This window comes from Apium graveolens, unplaced genomic scaffold (genome assembly GCF_009905375.1).
Source record: "Apium graveolens cultivar Ventura unplaced genomic scaffold, ASM990537v1 ctg2461, whole genome shotgun sequence".
NCBI lineage: Eukaryota > Viridiplantae > Streptophyta > Magnoliopsida > Apiales > Apiaceae > Apium > Apium graveolens.
In genome coordinates, this window is record NW_027417670.1 from 48,051 (window position 1) to 70,784 (window position 22,734).

Genomic DNA, 22,734 nt, shown 5'->3' on the forward strand with positions numbered 1-22,734 from the left:
TATTAAAGTTAAATCCAAACCACTAGAAATCATTTTCTTGTTCTTGTGTAACTATCTAGCAGATCAAAATCCCTAGAACTTAATCTCAAATTGCTTCTAGCATTTGATCCTTTTTATTTTAAAAATAGAAAAAGTTCATGTCGAATTTATTCTAGATTTGTGATAATTAATTTGAGATTAATCCCTTGTAATCGATACCGTTGTTGTAACACCTTTCAAGTTTAATAATAGTTTTATTTAACTTGAATTTTGTTTCACTTTTTTATTATAGCATTAACTGAGGGATATGGCTGTTTGCAAGCTGGAAATATTATCATTGAAAATGTTATATGTTGGTCTACAAACAGACTTGTGCACTCGAATAGGTTTAGGAGAAAATCAAACTTCTTTCTACATTAGTGATTTCTTATTTCATTAAAATCTTTTGAAATCACTATTGTACAACATTTCTCTCAAAAGATTAAATGTATAATTTTCATTCATTATAGATCTTAAGTACATTTTATCTCTATATTGCCATATGTTATGTGATACAGGTTCAGTCTCCAATGGCTTTCTTTCATTGACAGTCATGAGGTTGAAAACCCACAACTTATATCCCAGACTGTAAAGACAAACACAGAAACAGAACCAACCAACACTCTCTTACCACTACAATGAAGTATGAATGAGCGTGAGGGAGATAGTGCCTTAGTGCACCACATAAGGAAGGTTTTGAAGTCAACCCACCAGCTCTGTCTCATACAAAGATGAGTAGTATTTAAACCGAGACAACTGCTAGCTCCCATACATCTTCTCAAAAAGATGTAATGGCTGAAAAGGCTAAAAAACAGTTACTAGATTCATCCTCTCAACAGGGTGCGTCTATTGAAATTTGTCTGTTGGCTAGGGTATCCGATGTACTGTCACCAACTCAAACATAAACAATTCGTGATGCACAAGGAAATATTACACACACAAAGGAGGAGTTGACGGAAACAAGAGTTTCGACCATTTTAAGGTCAGTTCGATTGTTCAAGGTTCTTTAATGGACCAATTGCCTTTATAGGTGTTAAGAGAGGATACTAATCCAATAGCCATATGTCAGTGGTCAGTGTCTACCTCCCCAGGCTTAAATCCCCTGGATGCATCTGCGGATAGTGGATCTGACATAGGCGTAGATCGGCAACTTGTTGACAATGATTCAGATATTACCTGATGAGTCACAAGGAAATGTCTTCACAGACATTAGAAGGGAACTTTGATCTTTATGCTAAATTCGTTGGATCATTGTTTACCTTCCCAGAATTCAAATCTGGAACCCTAAAAGGGAAACTAGCAACTTGTAGATTATGACTCAGATTCATCTGGCGAGTTTAATAAAGATGGGGATTTGCGAACTTTCATTGCACCACATGTGACCTCCTTAAGGATGGCTAAGGTGATTCTCCTTGCAGGTACAGCTGAATTTTGGAGCTATGAGAGGAGTGATACACTTGTGAGAATGAGTGTAATCACCAGTGGAGAGAAGAGTGAAACACATGCGAGGTACACTAAACAGAATCACACACTCACAGTGAGGAAGAAAGAGAAACTACTTGTTATTTCTTTTCCAACCAAGTGAAATATGAGAACTCCTTTAGACAACGGCATACATTCCTTTTCTAAGGGGGAGATAAAAGCTTAAGTAATAGTTTGGAGGATTTCTCAACTAAGGGGGAGAAATAGCAGGGAGGAAGAAAAAGATCCTACATATGTACACTACACCACACCATTGTTGTTTGTATCTACGGATCCTATTGTATGGGAGAGGTGGTAAACATAAGGTGATTTCCTAGTAATCAGAAGAAGTGGTTTGGTTCATCACTATTTTTCATAAGGGAAGAAGTTGTTTTCCAAAAGGTGAGTACCATTGGTTTTTATCTGCGGATCCTATTATACGGGAGATGTGGTAAACGAAGGTGATCTCCTTTAAGCAGTTGATTCTCATAGGGGGGAAGCAAGAGAGATATGCGCTTCTCAAAAGGAAATGTGGTTGTACAAATGAAGATGAAACTACTTGAAGATATGTTCAGTCTAGAGGAACATCTATTTGGAATCTGGAAAATGTTAAATATAATCCAGAACTTTTCTGCTATTTACTTTGCATTTCTATTTACATCTTTTTCTTATTTGTTAGTTGAGTTATCCTCTAGGTATTTGTTGTTATTGTCTAACAAACAAATAGGGGGGATTGAAAGGCATATGTCATAGCCTATTTATTTATTCGAGGACTTAACTCAACTCAAATAAGAATGTAACAAGTAAATAGTGGATCTACTGTCAAAGAGATCTCTTAAAGTAACATCTGTCAAAGGATTCAGAAACAATGTTCATCTACAGACTTGAGGAATTACTTCACTGGAAGAAGTTCAAGAAATTGATCAAGCCTCAGTGATATAAATCAAGATTGTGGATTTAATCAAATGACAGAGACCTTGTCAGGGTATCAAATAGTTACAGGGATTTTATCTGAAGGAAATCAAGATTATCAAAGTCAAGACATGAAGAAACGTCACGGAAGTTAGTCACTCATGAACCAGACAATACATCGAGTGTCAACATTGAAGTGGTGGAATTGATTCATAATTTTCAGTGATTTTCAGAAGATTTTCAGAAGAGTGGTTGATGTTCAAGAGTAGTATTAATTCTCTATTAATTAATTAAGTCATATAATTTAATTAAGAAAATAAATTATATCTGCAAAGATTAATTTATTGATTAATTGAATTAACTGATTAATTAATTCTGAATTAATATTATGAATTTTCAGAACTGATTTTGAATTTATATTCAATATTAATTCAGTATGACAATCAATTGAACTGGTATGACAATTAGATTGTCATACCGAAAATCATACTAATTCAAATTGATTGTCATACCAAAAGTTCTACCAGCTATGGGATTGTCTTGCTAGTTCAACAGATTGTCATGCCGATTGTCTTGCTAGTTCAAGTGATTGTCTCACCGATTGTCTTGCTAGTTCAAAAGATTGTCTTACCGAAAGTCATGCCAACTATCAGATTGTCTTGCCAGTTCAATGAAGTTCTGTTGATTCAAATCATTTAAAACACAAGAAGAGCAACATACAATTCATATCACAGTATACATTCAACCAACTCAAGAACAGAACATAAGCAGCCGCCCAAAATATTTCATCTCTCTGCTGAATTCAAGATTATCAATTTCTAGTTATTAAAGTTAAATCCAAACCACTAGAAATCATTCTCTTGTTCTTGTGTAACTATCTAGCGGATCAAAATCCCTAGAACTTAATCTCAAATTGCTTCTAGCATTTGATCTTTTTTATTGCAAAAATAGAAAAAGTTCATGTCGAATTTATTCTAGATTTGTGATAATTAATTTGAGATTAATCTCTTGTAATTGATACCGTTGTTATAACACCTTTCAAGTTTAATAATAGTTTTATTTAACTTGAATTTTATTTCACTTTTTTATTCCGCATTAAATTCAATTAAACGGTATAGTTTGTATTCAACCCCCCTTCTACAAACATATTGGGACCTAACAAGGGGTGCAAAGTGCAATTTACTCTATTTTTATTGATTAGTTCTCTTCCAATAAGAGAAACTATAATTGATTCATAAGTGTATGACTTTGCTGATTTAGCACATTTATTCCTCTAGTAGAATTAGATAAGATTAGATGAAGTAAGAGAAGCTATAATTGATTCATAAGTATCACCTTGCTTGTTAATCATACTTTTCTTAGAATCTGCAAATCCTTGTTAAATTAATTCTAATTTAGGCCGTTAGTTAGTAAGAAATGTAATTTGATTTAAAAAACAGGGTTTGACACACACTTAGTTTTGTCTGAGTATCTACAAAGCAAAAGTTATAATCACGAAGGTCAATTATACTACATATATATATAGGGAAGCTGATTACAACATCACTCATATTATCTAAAGAAGGGAACATTATTAATCCTTTGTCCATGAATCGAGATCACTGCTAATGTCCAAACCAGAGTTGTCGCCGACCATGTACGATGTAGCTGTGCATATTGATGAAAAACATAGGGCTGTGATTATGATTATGTTTCAAAAATATGTGTTTGTGATATAAATAGGCAGTTTGATGTATGATTAGATGGCCTAACTAATCTATACATGAAAATACAGCTGAACAAGATTATTTTGTCACACCAAAGCAAGTGCTTAGAGAGAAAAGCACAAGACAATTAAAGTTGGGTCCATATGCAAAATCACCATATGTCAACAGAGTTATTGATATCAATGACATATACAATAAAGAAGACATAATGATGTGGAGATTCATGAATTTACCAAATAGAGAAGCCATGTAAGTAATATATTATTATTAATCCATTCATGAACATCTTTATCATATTATTGCTGATTAAAGTCTTCCATGGTATACTTAAATGACTGGAATCCTTTCCATAATTTAAAATATTTAAATACTATTAGTTTATTTTTTCTACAGGGAACATATGTTTGCTTAGTATGGAATCACATGTATAAGGGAGCACTTGCAGACCATAAAATCCAATACAGCGATGTACTATTCAGTGATTGACACATGATCTGTAATTTTGAATGATAGCGAAAACTACAGGGCAGATGAGTCACCATTGCGACTATTTTGTACAATTGGTGGTTTGGTAATCTATAAATCATTAATTTATAAATTCAAATAAGATCCAGTAGTTATAGTTGATATACTGTAGATCATTCAAATATGATATTATTTATTTGTGCAGAATTGGAGCTTGGACATCAACAAGAAAGTTGCAGTATCTTATCCAATATTTGAGAATAATATGGATGATTTTATGAACAAATACCCCACAAGAAAAATTAGGATATAGATATGGTAAACTATAAAAATAATGTGTATAATTATTGTTATTACATACGTAATATAAATATGTCATTAACAAGTTTTTGGTGTGAATTCAGGTGTTTTTTCCTATATATGCCTATAATCATTTCTATTTGATTTGTTACAACTTGAAGCATCCAGCATATGAAGTCATAGATAACATAAAGCGTGAAATTGATCAAAAATTATGTTATGGAAAAATACCTGGAATTCTGGTTATTTTTTCCCAACTTCAAATTCATATACATAGATAAAAAATATCGCATGTCGAAATCATTAAATTATACACATTTAAATTCTTGCTTTACTTTTATGATTTTCTCTATGTAGAGTACAACCTGTTTAAATGTAGATTACATATCCAAATTTTATGGCGGCCATTCAGATTTAAACCAAATCCATGATATAATATATTTTATGATTGTCTATATTCAATTCTTTCTACGTTAGTATCCATAATATGTACTTAGAATGTTTGTGGGGTATTTGAATTGACATATCAAATGTTTGGTAATCATAAAATTTCCGGTAACTGAATTGACATATCAAATGTCTGGTAATTAAAATGGGTTGATGTTATTCTCTGTTCTTTGCATTTTTCATTACATTTGGAATATTCGGTTTTTTTAATTGCAGATAATTAACCAGTTCTACATATATTTTGCAGCACTCTCACTTTCTCAAATATCTACAATGCAAAGGCTTTGGAAATATAGCTCAGAAAATTCGAAAGTTAAAGCCATCTTACTTGAGAATGCCTTGGCAAACGGAATCAAATTCAGTTGATTGTGCAATTTTTCTGACGAGGCATATGGAAACAGACAAGGGGCATACACAGAGTTTGGAAACCCAACTAAAAGCTGAAGTGGTAAGTAAATAATAACAAACTGTGACTTTTTTTGCTTCACTTTCTTGAATAAAATTATGATTTTATTATTCATTTTGATTTTAGAATGGACAACAAATTCTGAAGCTTCGAACAAAATACAACAGTGCTATATTGAGTACCACTGTCAATGAAAGGAGAAATGGCATTGTGTCTGAAGCATCAAGATTTTTTAAGGATGTTGCGGAGCAGACTATGATGAAGGTGGCTACTACTAAAGTTGTTGGCGTTAATGCGTCTAACAAAAAGACGGTGACTTTTGAAGCAAACTTGACAAAAAAGTTTGTTGAAGCAAAATGATTTTAAGATTGATTTTAAGTTTGATACTCTATTGATATAACATTCTAATATTGATTGTGATGAGACTTTTTCATCTGTTGATATAACATTCTAATATTAATTGTGATGAGACTATTTCATCTGTACTAGTTCTCTTTATTAGTTTTTAAATTTATTAGGTTTTTTCTTAATATTGATAATGTTGATGGTGCAATCTTTACTTTAGTTAGTCAAACACTTAATACATATGAAGCACTTGTGATGTTACAAAAACACAACTTTGTCTAATAACACAAGTAATTTCATCAATTACTAATATGTATTTCATCAATTACTAATACTGTATTCCATCAATCAGTATTACATACTAGAGCAATCAGTAAATTAATCATAAATACGCAGTACTCCCCGAAAGTTGTAGTGTGTTTAATTTCTATTTCTTATTGTTACAAAATCAGTAAAATAATCCAAAGCAATCAGTAATCAGGATAATTCATTAATACTCAAATGATATATGTAAAATAGGTGATCACTTTCATGAGCAGTGAAAGGATTCTGATCACTTTACACTAGTTGGACAAATCACTGGACCGACATTTCTAGGAGATCTTTCTACATAGGTAGTTGAAGCTTTCGAGTGTCGAGGCCCTCGACTAGTGTTACAACCTACATCATGTTTCAGAAAAATTCCTACTACTACTAGTACAAGATATCAATTAAAGCACAAGACAAATACAAATTCATAATATGTAAGCAGAGTTATTAAAATGTACTATAGCTGTACAGAATTTAAAAGTTGAAAGCATTACGAAATTTTCCATAAAAGCACAAATTGATTCAAAACATTTGAATCAATTTATTCTGCAACTATGTTCTTCCTCTTAGGACATCTCCTTGCATCATGAGTAGATGCCTTACATAGAGTACATTTCCGACTTCGTTTTTTGGATTTCATCACAGCTTTCTCTCTTGAACGAATTAGTCTCTTAAAATAGTTGCCTTTGTTCTTGCATACATTTGGTACGAGAACAATAATTTCTTCAGTAGGTTGTTCTCCAACCATAGCAGCCATATGATCTCTCTTAGTAAATTCAACGTCGCAACTGCCTTGATCATCCAAGTAACTATTCAACTGTTTTATAGTTTGGTGCACATAATCGAGCTTTTCAAAAACCATTCCAGCCTTATTAACAACTTGACAAAAATCATACCAAATATGAGTCAATTTCAAAGACGCCTGTCCTATCTTGGTCTACTCATTTTCTACTGAAACGGAATTAGAGATAGTCCCAGAATTATCAACTTTCATCCATCGATTAAGAGCAAAGCTCAAGGGATATTTTGTGACTCCAATTTGCTTCAAACCACAAAATGCATGTCTACAAACTATTTCACACATTACAAATTTTTTCCAAGAACACACATCATGATCTCTACTAACAAATACCTGCACAAAATATATATATAAAAATAAATTAACTAAGATATTATAATATTTGAAAACTGCAATAAAAAAATTAATTAAAGGAATCAGTAATAAAACTTCTAAGGAGTTGTAATATGCTTTATACTAGAATAGTGAAATAATTATTACAAGTAAATTAGTTAGCCTTGATTTCCTGATCCAAATATTAAGAACTAATTTTAATTATCCAATTAAAAAAATACTATAAGTTTATAAAAGCAATCACATACATTAACTCAAATAATCAATAATATGCATTAAAAAAAGATCATCTTGAATAGTTTATCTTTAACTTTGACATCCCTGATTTCCATATGCGTAACCCCTTCAATTTTCTCACTCATTCGCTTTATTTGCATGTCCAAACAAGAATAAATTATTTCTTCTTGAACTTTATAAAAAATTGCACGAGTGAATAAACTTGCCGCATCATCTTCAATAAACCATCTACAAAAAGTCTCCGGAATACTTGTTTTTGACTCATGATCGAGCCTTGCAGTTTCGTTCCTTTGCCTTTCCATTGCATTTTGAAAACGCAACCAAAATTCACATAATGTATCTCCTTGCCTATGGAACTGCCCAAAAAAAATCACTCTCTGATCTTGAAGTTGTTCTCATTAGACCAAGCATAGGCGCGTCTCTAAACCACGCTCGAATCCAAGAAGATCTGATGCAATACATATCTAAAAGCCACTTATTATCTTCCAATTTAAACTCCTTTATGACTTCTTTCCACCCAATCTATCTCTAAAATTGATGACCATATATAAGCCTTCATTTTCTCCATAAAATCGGTCTCTTTGCACAAACGATTACCTAGCTGCAAAATTTAGACAAAAACAAAATATAAGATTATAACTGTTATTATTTTGCACGACTTCAAATAGAGTATGACAAACAAATTTTATTTTCAAACGGATTGCAGGGACAAATTTTAATGATTATAATAATATTTTTTTAATAAACATCAACATGTTTAAGCTACTTCCTAATTATAAATAATATTATATTTAGTTAGAATTATGTTAACAGGACATTCACATGTAATATGTTTTGCAAATTATGATACAATAAGAGAATAATCAACCATTGATTATTATAATCAGCAACTAGAAAATATTTTCAAAAAATGAACAATTATATAGAGCAAAAAAATAAATTTCATATACTATACCTTAATAGGAAATTTTTGCATAATGTGCCACATGCAGAGACGATGCTTAATGGCAAGCAAACCATTTTCGGCAGAAAATGCATTACGAATAGCGACCTTCATAGCAGGACACTGATCAGTCACAATGACAACTACATTTCTTCCATAGCTTTTTTAAGATTACTAAAAGCCCAAATGTAATCAACAATACTTTCATGTGATAGAAGGAAAGCGTCAAAAGTAACACACTTGTCGTGTTTATCCACACCAGTGAAAGGGGCAAAGATCATATTGTACCTGAGAAATAAAAATTAGTAAAATATTACCACCATAATCATTAAACATCACTAACAGAAATCATTAAATATATATGAGTTGTTTACTTTTCTTTTAAAAATGAATTAAAAGTACAATTTTCATACTTGTTTGTATCAAAAGTCGCATCAAACGATACTGCATCATCATATTGTTCGAAATTCCGTCGACCGATTGCATCGGCTCAGAAAATCTTGGTCAAGTGCCCACCAGAATCAACGTCGTAATCAAAATAAAAAGATTCTGATGTTTCTTGAATGACCTTAAACTTATCAATAATCATTTGTCCATCCCTTTCTCTGACAAATGATTTCAAATAGCGATTAAAATTTCTAAAATCGCGTAAAGAAGCACCTACATTGGCATAACCACCTGCTTGTTCCTTCGCGAAGCCAAAATTTTTGCTAGGACCGATATTCACTTTCGAAGCATCAAAAACAATATTTCTCAAACTAATATTCATCTCTCTATTAGACCTCAAAAACTGTCGACCAGATTCAGTAGCCAAAGGATGGTTATGGACTTCAACAAAAGTTTGAATAAAATATTTATCTTCACCCATAAACTTCAGGACAATTTTGGCTTTGCAACCACACCTTTGAGAAATAGTCCGCCGTCTCTTAACAGATTTTCTCTCATCGTAAAAATCATTAAATCCTTCACAACTACAAACATAATTTTTAAGAAGTATAGTCTTAACATCATCTTTATCTTTCTTTTCTGTTCCCTTGTGAACACCAAAACCACCAAGATAAGCATATTCTTTGTAAAATCTATATCCTTTATCTAAACTAACAAAAACTTGAATTTTGAATGGGACGCTGATATCACCAACACAACTTGGTTTATAATACTTCCTACCACCAGGAGACACTATGTAATCTGTAACTGAACATTCACTATCTACTGATCCTCCTACACTACTAACAACACTACTACAATTAATCAGAGAACCATCACCACAACTTGAACCTGGAAATTAAAATATTATCATGATTAGTGCCAACCTATCATGACTAATAAAAGTACTTTTAAAAACTAAATTAACATGTACACTTAGATCAAAATATGAGTAATCAGTTTTTGTTCAACAGATTAATCTCATGAATTAATATAACAATAGCAAAAATCAGTTAACGAGCATAATCAGTAAAGTTAACATATACACGTAGCTCAACTTTGATTTTATAAAATTCAACACCTAATTAGAATTTACAGCATATTACAAAATATAAACTAAAAAATCAATGTTTGCGCAGTTGATTAGCTAACATTAATTACTAATATAAATATAAAAATTACAAAGAACTTCGTTAATCGATATGTGATGATAAAACAATGGAAAAATCTAAAAAACAACATGATTAGATCACAAATTTAACAATTCAACAAAGAGACTAACATAAAATGATGCATAATACCTTGGTTATCACTGATTTTGGTCAATTTTGATATAATCATCTTCAAAAATACATACTTAGCTATGGAGCTTATAAACGAGAGCGAGAGAGAGAGGGGGGTATCGAGAGATAGAGAAATTGATAGATACAGAGTATAAACTGAGAGAAATTTGCAGAAGAGAGAGAAAGAAGAAAGAGGAGAAAAATACTGTTATGACAGAGTTAATGCTGAGATCAATGTCTTTTTTTATTTTTATTTTTATTGAAATAAACGGCTGTGATTAAAGTGGGCTCTTAACAGATCAATGGTGCAGATTAGGTTTGCAGTTTTTATTTTAATTTTAGTTTGTATTTGAGCATTTGCATATATATATATATATATATATATATATATATATATATATTAAATTAAACATATTTTTTGTGATACAATAAGAAGTTATGTGTTAAATTTTGATCGGTCTTTTAGTTATAAATGTTGAGCATTCACACCAATTCCACTAATAAAAACATTGCAAATTCATAAAATTTAGTGGTTTATGTGTACTAGACAAACCCTAAACTAAAATGTATTACTAGCCTATATATTATAAATTATCGGATCGGTATCCATATTTTGGTTCATATATAATTTTTAACTTTACTTTGACCCCATGGATTATGCATTTTTAGGTTTGATATCCATGTTAGGTTTAAAATATCCATATACTTATTATGACCCATTTTAATTTTAGAAATTTTGCAATACAACTTTAAATATAAATTTTGTTAATAATGGTAAGTTTTTAATATAAATCTATATATTATAAATTGTTGGATAACCATCTCTTAAGGTATCCTCGTTTGTTTTGACGTAATCTAACTACGTAATTACAAATAAGTTTAATCTTGGGAGAAAAACCTAAATAACCATTTTTAAATAACAATCGCCCAAAATACCCACCAGAATTTTAAACTGTCCAAAATACCCACCAGATACTCCATTTTTAGTAGTGGAGTATCAGGTTGATACTCCACTCACGTAGGAGTATCAGGATGATACTTCTTTGTCAGTGGAGTATCGACTCATATACTCCTTTGTCAGTGGAGTAACATACTCCTTTGTCAATGGAGTATCATCTAAAATTTTAAAATTTTATTTTTATTTTTTTAAAAATATTTAAAAAAATAAAAATAAAAGTGATACTCCACTGGAAAAGGAGTATCAGACTGATACTCCACTGATAGAGGAGTATCTGCCATGATACTCTGCTGAGAAATGAGTATCATCATAATATTCCATTGAAAGTAGTGTATCATCTTGATACTCCAGTATCAGTGGAGTATCTGGTGGATATTTTGGGCACTTTTCAGAATGGGTATTTTGGGAAAAAGTACATCTAAAAAGAGATATTTTTGTCATTTTTTCTTCAATCTTTTTTCTGAAAACTCAACACCAACTCTACTATTATTAGTCTACAAATATAAGGTTTTCTCGTATGTTTTTGGCTTGGTGTTTGATATACTAATAGTGTTTTTCTGAAAATGTTCAACATATTAAATTATATTTTAAAAAAGAAATTTATAATTTATAAAATGGTACTAAAATTAGAACTTTAGCCTATATTAAAAAAAATAAGTATTTGTTAGGAATCACATATATTTTTTATAATTAACAAAATATATAACATGATCATTCATTAATTAGATGAACTATCACTGTCTCATAGCCGTTGACAGAGTACCTATCAACTGATAAATTTTTGCAAAATTTTCATATAGATCTCAACAAATAGTCATTGATATAATTATTCATTCGATGTTCATAATTAACTCAATGGATAAATAGAATAGAATTGTTAACTGTAAATATGAAATGTCATGTAATTATGTCTAAGTGAAGTTAGTCATCAACTGCTAAAAAGAATAGACTATTAACGGCTAAATGTATCAACTCATCAACTTCTAGAAGAATACACTATCAATTAATAGAGTAATAGATATCAATTGACAGTGACTTGACAAAGCATATATATCAAATCTGACAAAACACGAGGGCTGATAGAAGATCTCAGTTTAAAAATGGAAGCCAAGACAAAAAGTACATTTCATCTTGAATTATGAAGAAAAAGAAACATTCTTTTTACATGAATGACAAATTGGAGTGTTATTCAAAATAATATATTCAGATAAAATCTAGTCTCATTTATCAAATTTCACGTAAAAGAATGCATAAGTAATCATACTGGATTCAGAAGATCGTACGTCGAATTGACTAGAAAAGATTGTAACGCGATGATATATAAATTAAGTTGTAATAGTGTTTTGTTTAATAAATAAGAAAAATAGAGTTTTTTCATAAATTTCAGTTGAGAACACTGTCTCTGAGAGAAATACTGTAAAAAAAATTGTGACCGTTTATTTATTCAATATATAACCCATATGACAAGTCGAAAAACAAACCATGGAAATTTTTATATCTTCTGCGTTCTATTTCAGTTTAGTAATTGTTCAAGTTTGAAAAAAGTTAAAAATTATAATTTATTTCCAATCCCCTATAAATTATCCAAGTATTGATTGTTAGTAAATAATAATTGCTACTCCCTCTGTCCCTAAATACTTTTTTCATTTGTGTCGGACACGTTTGTCAATGCACGTTTTTTATTGGTAATATCTTTAATTTCGTATTAGTATTAAATATAAAAATTTCACTGTATTAAAATACTCGTAAACACGAATAAAATAAGATCACTCATGACTATGTTTGATCTTATAGATTAACCGTAAATTAATAGTTAATCGTTTAACGTGAACAGTGAAAAGTATTGTGGTACATAGAGAATATTAGGATTTAAAGATCTTGAATGTATTCAATTAATCATTGATAAGAAGGATACAGGTGTGAAGATTTCAATTCTGGATGAAGAAAACTATTGTCATTGTCTGCGAGTTTTGTTAATTCCTCTAGAGACAATCACAACATTAAATTTTTGTTTTTGATTTTTTTATTAAATCGCCTCCATTCATTTTTTCACTTCGAACCAGATTGAACCCAAGTCTGTATATTAAAGTACCACCACTACCAATTGTCCAATTCCCTCAAAAAAAAAATGTACCAGTACCAATCATTATAGCACACATGCATCATGCATGCTTAAACTTATAGAGTTATATTCATATTTTAATCAATCAAGCACTCATCAGCTGTCCACATTTGACCGTTGGCTTCTTTTGTTTAGCGTCACTCAAACGGCCACCTTTGCTTTTTCTTGCTCATTTCCAATTGATACTTATAATTGACATCTACTCCCACTCTCTTCAGTCTTCTTACAACTCCAACTCTATCTAATACACACTCTATCTTCCACAACTCTCTCTGTTCTCTCCTCTTACTCTTAGTTCAGAGCTGAACAAATGGACAAAATGGTCAATGAAACATCCTCAGAAGCTGCCTTTACTCCAACTCAGAGCCATGAAACAGTGCATGATCAGAACCAAGAAGCTGATCTCAACTCCCCGAGTTCTGTCAGTGTGATCCGCAAGACTAGCACCCCTGATCGTCTCAAGGTGCCTAAACCATTCAAATTCCCCGAAAGGTAATTTGTAAAATAATTGAGTTTGCTATTCAACGAGGTCTTAATGCGTGTAGTTGTTTTTGTTAAAGAGTAGAAGATCCTGTTCGGGGCTTTCTCTATCACATTAAGATTTTAGACGGATTAATTACTTAGCATGATATCAGAGCTCGGTTTAGGGAGGGATTCAGGTGCGACTCGGGAGTGTTAAAGAGTGTAAAATGATCGGGCCTTTCTTTAGCAACTTAAGATTTCAGTGTGACCGGTTACTTAACGGTTTTCCAAAAACATATTTTACATTTTGTGCTAAAACTTATTTTATATTTTGTGCCAAGTTCGGTGAATTGATATTTGCATGATCATGTGCACGTGAATATTTAAATTTGTACAGACCGAACATAATTAAAATGTCAGAGTTCTGTTTTTTATTTGACAGGTATACAAGCCCGACTGATCTAATGGTGTCGCCTGTTTCAAAAGGTCTGATTGCTAGAAGCAGGAAGATCGGTCCACTTTTACCACCAAGCAACAGTCAAAACAAAGTGTGCTTAAATTAAGTCAACGCAGGGTTTGAATATTCTAATTCTGCAGACACAAGATTCAAACTTCACAGAGCTGGATGGTCTTGCAAACTTTGGGTGTGCCAGAAGTTATCAAATTCTTGGTCAAGCCTTAACTGTAATGTAATATAACATTTGTGCTCTTCAGAATTTTATATTTTTAGTCTTTAGACTTGTTATCGTGCTTCTTATTATTTGAATATGGTGTGTCATGTCACTTGTGAAGTCGAATTTACTTGACCGTTTATGCTTCAAACTTACCTTACAAACGTTATGTGTATTTTGGTATTTTCGTGTACCAAACCTTAAACTCGAATCCGACCCGGATTTGCATTCGTATATCAATTTGGTGATACTAACTCGGAACTAATATATTCGTGTTTACCCGTTTTAGTACATGGATTATATACAAAAAATATTAATTGTTGAAAAATGTAATAGATAATTAAATGGTGAAGTGCTCACTTACGTAGTCAAAGAATAATAAAATATATTTTAATATTTACAATTATATATATGTTATTAATAGGTAAATTTCACATTTGGTATTTAGTATATATATATGTATATTATATATTTTTAAAAATTTAATTATTTATTTATTTCGTGTACTTTCGTTCCGTGTCGTGTACCTATATCGGAAACCCAAACCCGATACTAATTATTTTCGTGTTTTTTCGTGTTCGTGTGCCAAAATTTTGAACCCAAACACTAAATATTCTTATTCATGTCGTTTCGTACCGTGTTCACGTGTCGTATACGAATATTGCCAGGTCTGTCAAGTAGCGGTAATATATAATATAAGATCCAGTGTAGTCTTTCTCTAACGTCTTAAGGTTTTAGATAAACGGATCATATTAGGTATGGCAAGACTAACAAGTAGTCTACTCAATTCTTGAACCAGCAACTAAGGTATAGTCGTGCTAAAGCATTTTTACGGAAGCCTCAGGACCAGCTAGCAACTTTTGATAAGTTTTACTAAAAGATTGTACATTAGTGAAACGAAAACAAAGTTGATTCTTCAAATTATTCTAAACGAACTTCGTACCATTGAACAGAACCAACATCACCAGCAATTTCTAGTTCACAAACAGAAGAGACTAGGAAAGATACAGCATCATCAATGTTTTCGAATCTTGCAAGGTCAGGTGGGAGTGATTTCCCTGGCCAGTTTTCTAGCCAGTTCTTCAACTTAACCCTCAATTCTTCTTCTGATACAAACACCTCAGTCTCTCCTGGTTCCATTAAAACGTACGTATCTGACGATAGATTGGCCCTGCTCCTCCTTGATGCAAATGTCTTTTTCCGCAAAAAATTAAACATATTTAGATACAAGTTATAAGTTCAGACAGTTTAAAAATAGCCTGGAAGCAATTGATTTTACCTTCAAATAATTTCTTTTATGGTCTGCAACTTTCGGATAAATAGAGGGACAAGGGCTAGTAACAGCTTGTGACCTTGCTATAACATTGACAGCTTCACTCCTGTGTGTCACTACATTCTTACCTAGATGATTATTCAAGTTACAACTTACTATATGCAACCATTTAGACACATGCATTGAACTTTGAAGCTTAAATAAGACCGAAATTGTGTACTTAATGACCAGAGAATGAAACAAGTTATGACTTACAGTTGGAATTTTGGATGAGTTTGTTGCAACAGAAAGCCTTGTTCACTGTTATGGCATTGCCTGCAGCTCTAATCATTGTTTCTTGATAGGATGAAAAGAAGTAGCCAGAGTCTGCATATCAGAATGAGTAGACTGCAGCAGCAGCCAATGTTCTTATTGAGTGGATATCTGATGTTAAAGATGAGGCTCTATTATCCCTATGTTTCTTACCCACTTTGCCCTCTTTTTTTCATTTTTTTCTTACCAAGTCAAATATTTCTCTTTCAGTCTCTAAGCTTCATTTTCCTACAACTTCAATTTTAGAAAAGATCCAAAAATAAAAAATCAAAGGCTCAACAATTTAATATCAATCAGGGCTTGTAGTGTTGCAGCTATAATTAGATTAGAAGTTGCTGCTACAATATCAGAAGGAACATTACTCCCTTCCAAACGATAAGACATAGATAGGATGCTCGAGATCAATGACATAAATAGGATGCTCGAACGATAAATAGGATGCTTGAGCTAAATGACATAAATAGGATGCTCGAGCTATATGACGAGAAAAAAACAGCAAGTGTTTTAACAAATGTAAAATTATTAACAGAATTAGAAACACAGCTTTTATATTCTACATGAAGGCTTCAGCTTTCAGAAAAGTTATATTTGTAGAATAGAATAACAAAATACCCAAAGATAACCAGCTAAAATATAGGCTCTGTAATATTTGGATTATTTACAAGCAACATTAATCTATAACAAGTAAAGTCTTTATATAGATCATCAATTGTTATCTAAAAATAAAAAAATGCATAAAATTAGTAAGCAACATCAGGATGTTTTACAACTGGGGACTATCTCTAGTAAATTCTGCCACATTCCAACAGACACATAACAGTTAAGATTTGCCTAGCATCCCAAATTTGGCGCCTGGCCTTTCTTATAAATCGAAAAATCATAACAAAACGTTAAACCTTTTCTTCAAGTATCACAAATAACCTCTTTCTTGAATCCTTTAAGTTCTGCTTTGGTGTAGTTTTTATATCAAAAGATTGTGCTTGTACTCTCCTGCGATTTTCAGAAAGCACTTCGGTTATTACAGTCTGCCCCTAATTCATCTCTTATCACGCTCAATACTCGTGCATTGTCGTGTGAGTTTGAGGCTAGATAGGGGATCTCAAAGGAAGGACTTAGGCTAGCTTGACTAGAATGGAATCTGAAAATGGAAGTGGAAATGACAAGCACCGCAAGATCAATGATGGTGATCATTCTGACCAAGACCAAAGTCTTAGCCATTCTAATTCTTCAGCATCCTCAATTTCCACATCATCACTGGATTCTAATCCGTTACAGTCAGATGATGATGTAAACGCTTCTAGCTCCCTGGAAAAATCTGAAAATGATGACTACAAGTCAACACCTGCAGAGTGGAGTATGATGAGCCTATCGCCAAGGTCTGCGTATTCACATACTGAATTCAGTACCTACAGTTCTGCAACATTGCCACCGCCACCTCAAGTGATGGGAAGGCCTCCAGAATATCCGGGGTTTGACCCTAACCGAATTCCAGCATCTGTTTTTGCTACTAATAATAAGCCTGCATCAGGTATGGAATGGAGTGTGGCTTCAAATGAGTCCTTGTTTAGTATTCAAATGGGGAATATGAGTTTTACAAGAGATCATTTCAACTGGATGAAGTCTGGAGAGCTTAAAAGTCCTGATTCTGAGTTTGCAAACATTCCACCTGGTCTACCTCCCATCACAGAAACTCCATCAAATCATTCCTATGGCCTTCCAGTTGTGAATGAACTCGAATTAGATAACGAAAGAAAAAGTACTTCTAGTTGGGGCAGACAATCTATTGAAACAGAAGCAAATAAAACTAACAAAGAAACATCCACAAATGCTGAGAGGATTCGTTTGTCTGATCGCTCTTCTAATGCCTCTGATGGTCATGGAATGCATCCAGCTCTCGAACCTCCTACGCCTGCCAGAGTCTCCCAACAATCAGATGGTAGTAGGATGAGCACTAGCTCTTTTGCATTTCCAGTGTAAGTTCTTACTCTCTCAAATATCAAATTAAAATCTCTAGCATGTAAAGTTGTGCTGAACTGCTGATGCATCTACTTAGTACTTGTACCTCACAAGGGTGGCTCTGGCTATAGGCGAGCAAGGCTCGCGCCTAGGGCCCCCTACGCTAGGGCCCCCTACGCTCAAGGGCCCCAAAAATTTCAACTCTTTTAAGTAAAAATTTAAGAATTTGCATACTTTATATAGATTAGGGCCCCATAAACTGATTTCGGCTAGGGCCCCCTGAATCTCAGGGCCGGCCTTGGTACCTCGACAACAAAACCATGGCACTGACTTAAATCTAACTCTACATTACAGATTTGGAGGTGAAACGCCTGCAAAGACTCCTGTTCAGAAGCCAGAGGCGCAGCCAGAAGCCCCTGAAGAACCCGAAAACCCCGCTAAGACTGGATGGTTTCCCTGCTCCTGCTCCTACTCATGTTGTTGGTGGCCTTTTCCTTTAAGTTGCTGCAGATGACGCAAAGAGAGATTCAAAATTTGCAGCTCAAATTTACCGTCTTTGCATGTTGTGATCATAGTCTAGCTAATTTTATCAAATATATTTTGTAACCCTGAATCTTTTGATAAAATTAATAGAACATGATTGAATTTCCTTTCATACAAGATTGATCTTAACTATTTATATCATCTCAGATTTTTAAGTTCACCTTGCAGTCATTTATAGTATTCATCTCCTCTTCCCCAGATTGCATGTCATATTATGACTTTTTCCAGATTAATTTGCCAAACTATGAATGCCTCTACAAACAAAATCATTACAGTCTGTACATGTAAGCTCAGGTGGTAAATGCTTATATACTGTTGTTCCAGTGTACGATTCTCGTTCATCCCAAAATTTTCGAGAACATATACTCATTTGCAAAGCATACGAGAAAATCGTTACAATCTGTACATGTACTGAGTGTCATATTCTTGGCAAGAGCCAAGAAGCACCATTATTGGAAAACTCCAGTTAAACATGAACAAGAACTATCCATCTGCTTACTACAAATTAAGTAAGAAATCTTGTGACATAAAGGTGTGGATTAAAATAAGTAAAGCTGTCTAGCTGCTAAATACTTAATTTGTGTGTCCTCTTCTGCACTAGAATAATACAGGGAGAAACGAGGATTTATTTAAAGTAACGGAAATTGATCATATCAAGCTATTGTTGCTAACCATTTGTCCGCGATAATATAGCAGATAAGCCACCATTTTTAGAGCTAGAGTGTTGTCTTAGCTTACCTTTTCAGGGCCTACTTAACAAATGCATCTTTTTTATTTTTCAACAAACTCATATTTTCTTCAATCTTATTTACGCCAAGGCCTAATTACTAATGCTTTTTGTTTTTTTAAGGAAACTAAGTGTCCGTTTGGGAAATCTTAAAATAAGTAACTTATGACTTAAAATAATTAAGTGCGAAATAAGTGATAAGTTGATAAATACTTATAAGTTCTATAAGTGTTTGGATAAATTTACTTATAAGTCAGAAGTTTTTTTACTTAAATAAATTAAAACAAATAATTATTAACTACAATTATTTTAATTCATGAATCTGAAATTAAAAAATATTTAAAAATTTATATTTTAAAATCAAAACTTTAGAAAAAAGTGAAAAAATGAAAATAAGTTGGAAAAAAGTACGTCACTGCCAACTTTCAACTTATCAGCTTATAAGTTGTAAATTCAGCTTATAAGTTGGGTCGACAAACACTCGTCGATAAGTTGTTACGGGCTTATAAGCCATAAGTGGCTTATAAGTAAGTTGACAAACAGACCCTAATTCTTATGAGTGTTTAGGACGTGAAATAAAAGAATACTAAAATTTAGAGTTGATTTTGGTACATATTTTAACCTGTTTTAAAAAAAAATTATCAAAAATATCTTTATTTTCAAATTTATTATTAAAAATACGGTAAAAACTGCATATGAGTTTTAAGTTGTACGAAATTGCGTATTAGATTAAGATGTTGGATTTCATTTTTCATATAAGTTTGCATCATACTTTAAGAAAATTGCAAACTTGATATTTTGTAAAAATCCCAGAAGAATTAATTTTCCAATCCATTTCTTTAAAAAATACCTTTTTTAGAAACATCATAATGTTTTTTTCCTGTGTGTTTGAATGGATTACAGGCTGCCAATGCCGTATAAATATCAACTAGAAAAGGTTCGTAATTGGAATATTCAAAATAATTTCTAAGGCTGTGCTTGTCAATCTTTTTGCTTTGAGCAACTTTTTGACCGACGCTTCTTCGGACAACAATTTTAGAATTTACCAAACTTGACAGCAAAAAACTGTTTAACTGTCTGAAACGGTAATACCAAATGAGACCTAAGTCTCCGGTTCTAAAAATATCTCTGATTTTATTTTGATTTATTTTGATTTTTACAAACATGACAATAATAAATCAGCATCAATTTTCGAAAAAAATATAAATCATTTTCACGGAGGAGGACAATTTCAACAAAAGTGCGGGGCCCACTGCGCCAATGGGCAGCTTGTGATGGACAAGTCACGTGGCTTTCCCCACCACCATGGAAAAGATAGACCCCTTAATCCGCAGACTTGTTGAACCGGTGACCCCAGGGGTCCGGTCGTTGTTCGAGACCCGCTCCGGCGGTTAACCGAAAGACTTTGTTGGCATTCGTATTAAACGGGACATTGATCGGATTTTATAATAATTGTTTGGCATTTATGGGACCTATTCCTTCTCTATACATTAATTTATTGGATATTGGGGCCCGCATATCGTGTTAACGCTAGGCAAAAGGGATGCTGTAACTTTTTAAAAAAGAAGAAAAAAGAGCTGCGGTAATTCGGGCGACGAGCCGGATTTCGAGCCGGACATAATTCGAGCCGAGATTAATCAAATTGAATCGAGCCGGCTCGTTTAACTAATGGAACCTAAATCTCTGTCAGAACTCGACTCGTTTAATTTCAAAAGTCGAGTCGAACAAGATCGTTTAGCTAAATGAGCTGGTTTTAACGAGTCGTGCGAGTCGGCTCATTTAGTTTTAAACTTAATCGGCCCAAATTCTTTACGCAAACTCGACTCATTTAATTTCACAAATAGAGTCGAGCCGGCTCGTTTAATTAAACAAATCTAAACGAGTCGTAACATTTGCTAGAACTCGACTCGTTTAATTAAACGAGCCGAGTCGAGCCCACTTCAACGAGTTTGAGTCGGCCGACCTCGCGAGCTGCCCGACTCAAATTACAGCCCGAGGACTAACCAATCAAACCTAACTAAGAATACTTAATTGTTTATATTTCAACTCGTTAAAAGTTTACGATGGACTCAAGTTTTAATCGAGTCAAAAAATTTTATGTGTGTCGATTTATAAACTAAAAATTTATTTACAAATATATCGAAGAATAGCTCGTAAATATATTCTATTCCCACAATTCTAAATTACGGTCGCACGATGTCAACGACACAACTTTATATTCAATAATCTGATGGTGGCTAGTTTATAACCTCGTTGATACAAACTCGAAAATGAATTAATGTGTTCCACAACGTGCGTAAACTAGTTCTATATGTCACACTATCGAGCGACCAGATTATATGATTCGATACACAATTGAAACTGAGAAATTCAAAAAAAATATTTTATTGTCTTATTAATCACTTATTGATATCTTAATCATGATTAAGACAAATGTAATTCGAGGCAGGCGGCTCGCGAGCTCGTCCGACTTGCACTCGTTTAAGCAGACTCGACTCGGTTCGTTTAGTTAAACGTGTTAAGTTTGGTCAGAGGTTCTAGCCCGTTTAATTAAAACGGGCGGCTCAACTTGACTCATGAAATTTAACGAGCTGAGTTCGGATAAAGTTTTAGGCTCGATTAAGTGTAAAATTAAACGAGTCGGCTCGACTGACTCGTTATAGCTCGTGAAATTAAAAGTCAAGTCCGGGTAGAAATTTAAACTCGATTAGTTAAACGAGTCGGCTCGGCTTGATTAACCTCTTCTCAAATTACTCCCGGTTTGAAACTCGCCTCGCTTGGCCTAAATTACTGCTCTAATCACGACGACAAACTCAAATAGTTACGAACATGTAATATAAAATAACAAAATACGTTACATAGTAAATACAGAGTAAGAAATAGTCACTTACCTAAATTACACAAATATATAATTCACATTAGAACTCATTTAATTATTAATAACCCATCAAAAATGACACATCACAAATTTTTAACTTTTCCTCAATTTGAATTATGAGCAAGATGTTTTTCGCCATTTTGACCCTCTAAACAATGTTTTATTGTAAAACGCAAAACAAAAAAGTCGTAAATTATGAAAAAAGAGTTTTTCAGAAAGTCCAGAATCAACAAATTATGACTTATGATCAATTTTCTACGAATTTTATAAGATTTTTAATTTTTGGATATAAAAAACCGATTCACTGTGTGGTTATTAGTCAATTTAAATTACGAGTTCGACGAAGACATGTTATTAATAAGGTGAAATATTTGTAATGTCTCATATCAATAAAATTTGTTTGATATTTTTATAATACCAATTAAATAACTAATGTGTATCA

At 32.7% G+C, this 22,734-nt stretch overlaps 2 protein-coding genes, 1 long non-coding RNA gene and 1 pseudogene across 4 annotated transcripts; 2 read left to right on the plus strand and 2 right to left on the minus strand.

Moving 5' to 3' along the window:
- Nucleotides 1–7,306: 7,306 nt before the first annotated feature.
- LOC141700516 (protein FAR1-RELATED SEQUENCE 5-like) lies at nucleotides 7,307–11,053 on the minus strand (annotated as a pseudogene).
- Nucleotides 11,054–13,486: 2,433 nt separating this feature from the next.
- LOC141700517 (uncharacterized) lies at nucleotides 13,487–14,745 on the plus strand. The gene is made up of 2 exons (XR_012566386.1): nucleotides 13,487–13,962; nucleotides 14,375–14,745. It is a non-coding gene; the product is annotated as an uncharacterized LOC141700517 (long non-coding RNA).
- Nucleotides 14,746–15,491: 746 nt separating this feature from the next.
- LOC141700512 (protein CHLORORESPIRATORY REDUCTION 7, chloroplastic-like) lies at nucleotides 15,492–16,342 on the minus strand. 2 transcript variants are annotated; one of them, XM_074504257.1, is made up of 3 exons: nucleotides 16,132–16,342; nucleotides 15,883–15,992; nucleotides 15,492–15,797 (listed from the first exon to the last, which is right to left on the minus strand). In XM_074504257.1, exons 1-3 carry the CDS (start codon nucleotides 16,205–16,207, stop codon nucleotides 15,525–15,527), a joined length of 459 nt encoding a protein of 152 aa, XP_074360358.1. In that variant the 5' UTR covers nucleotides 16,208–16,342; the 3' UTR covers nucleotides 15,492–15,524. The 2 variants fall into 2 exon arrangements, with proteins under 2 accessions (XP_074360358.1, XP_074360357.1); XM_074504256.1 differs by having other exon boundaries at nucleotides 15,883–16,004; nucleotides 16,132–16,337.
- A 910-nt stretch (nucleotides 16,343–17,252) lies between these two features.
- Nucleotides 17,253–18,690, plus strand: LOC141700509 (uncharacterized). Its single transcript, XM_074504255.1, has 2 exons — nucleotides 17,253–18,161; nucleotides 18,499–18,690. The coding sequence occupies exons 1-2, from the start codon at nucleotides 17,320–17,322 to the stop codon at nucleotides 18,656–18,658; spliced, it is 1,002 nt and encodes a 333-aa protein (XP_074360356.1). The 5' UTR covers nucleotides 17,253–17,319; the 3' UTR covers nucleotides 18,659–18,690.
- Nucleotides 18,691–22,734: the final 4,044 nt, after the last annotated feature.

Excerpts from the sequence above, each read along its gene's own strand:
- LOC141700509 (XM_074504255.1), top strand. The coding sequence starts at position 17,320 with ATGGAATCTGAAAATGGAAGTGGAAATGACAAGCACCGCAAGATCAAT. Across the intron at positions 18,162-18,498 it reads AGCTCTTTTGCATTTCCAGT|ATTTGGAGGTGAAACGCCTG; the intron begins GTAAGTTCTTAC and ends TCTACATTACAG.
- LOC141700512 (XM_074504256.1), bottom strand. The coding sequence starts at position 16,207 with ATGATTAGAGCTGCAGGCAATGCCATAACAGTGAACAAGGCTTTCTGT. Across the intron at positions 16,005-16,131 it reads ACTCATCCAAAATTCCAACT|GTAAGAATGTAGTGACACAC; the intron begins GTAAGTCATAAC and ends ATAATCATCTAG. Across the intron at positions 15,798-15,882 it reads ATAAAAGAAATTATTTGAAG|ACATTTGCATCAAGGAGGAG; the intron begins GTAAAATCAATT and ends TTGCGGAAAAAG.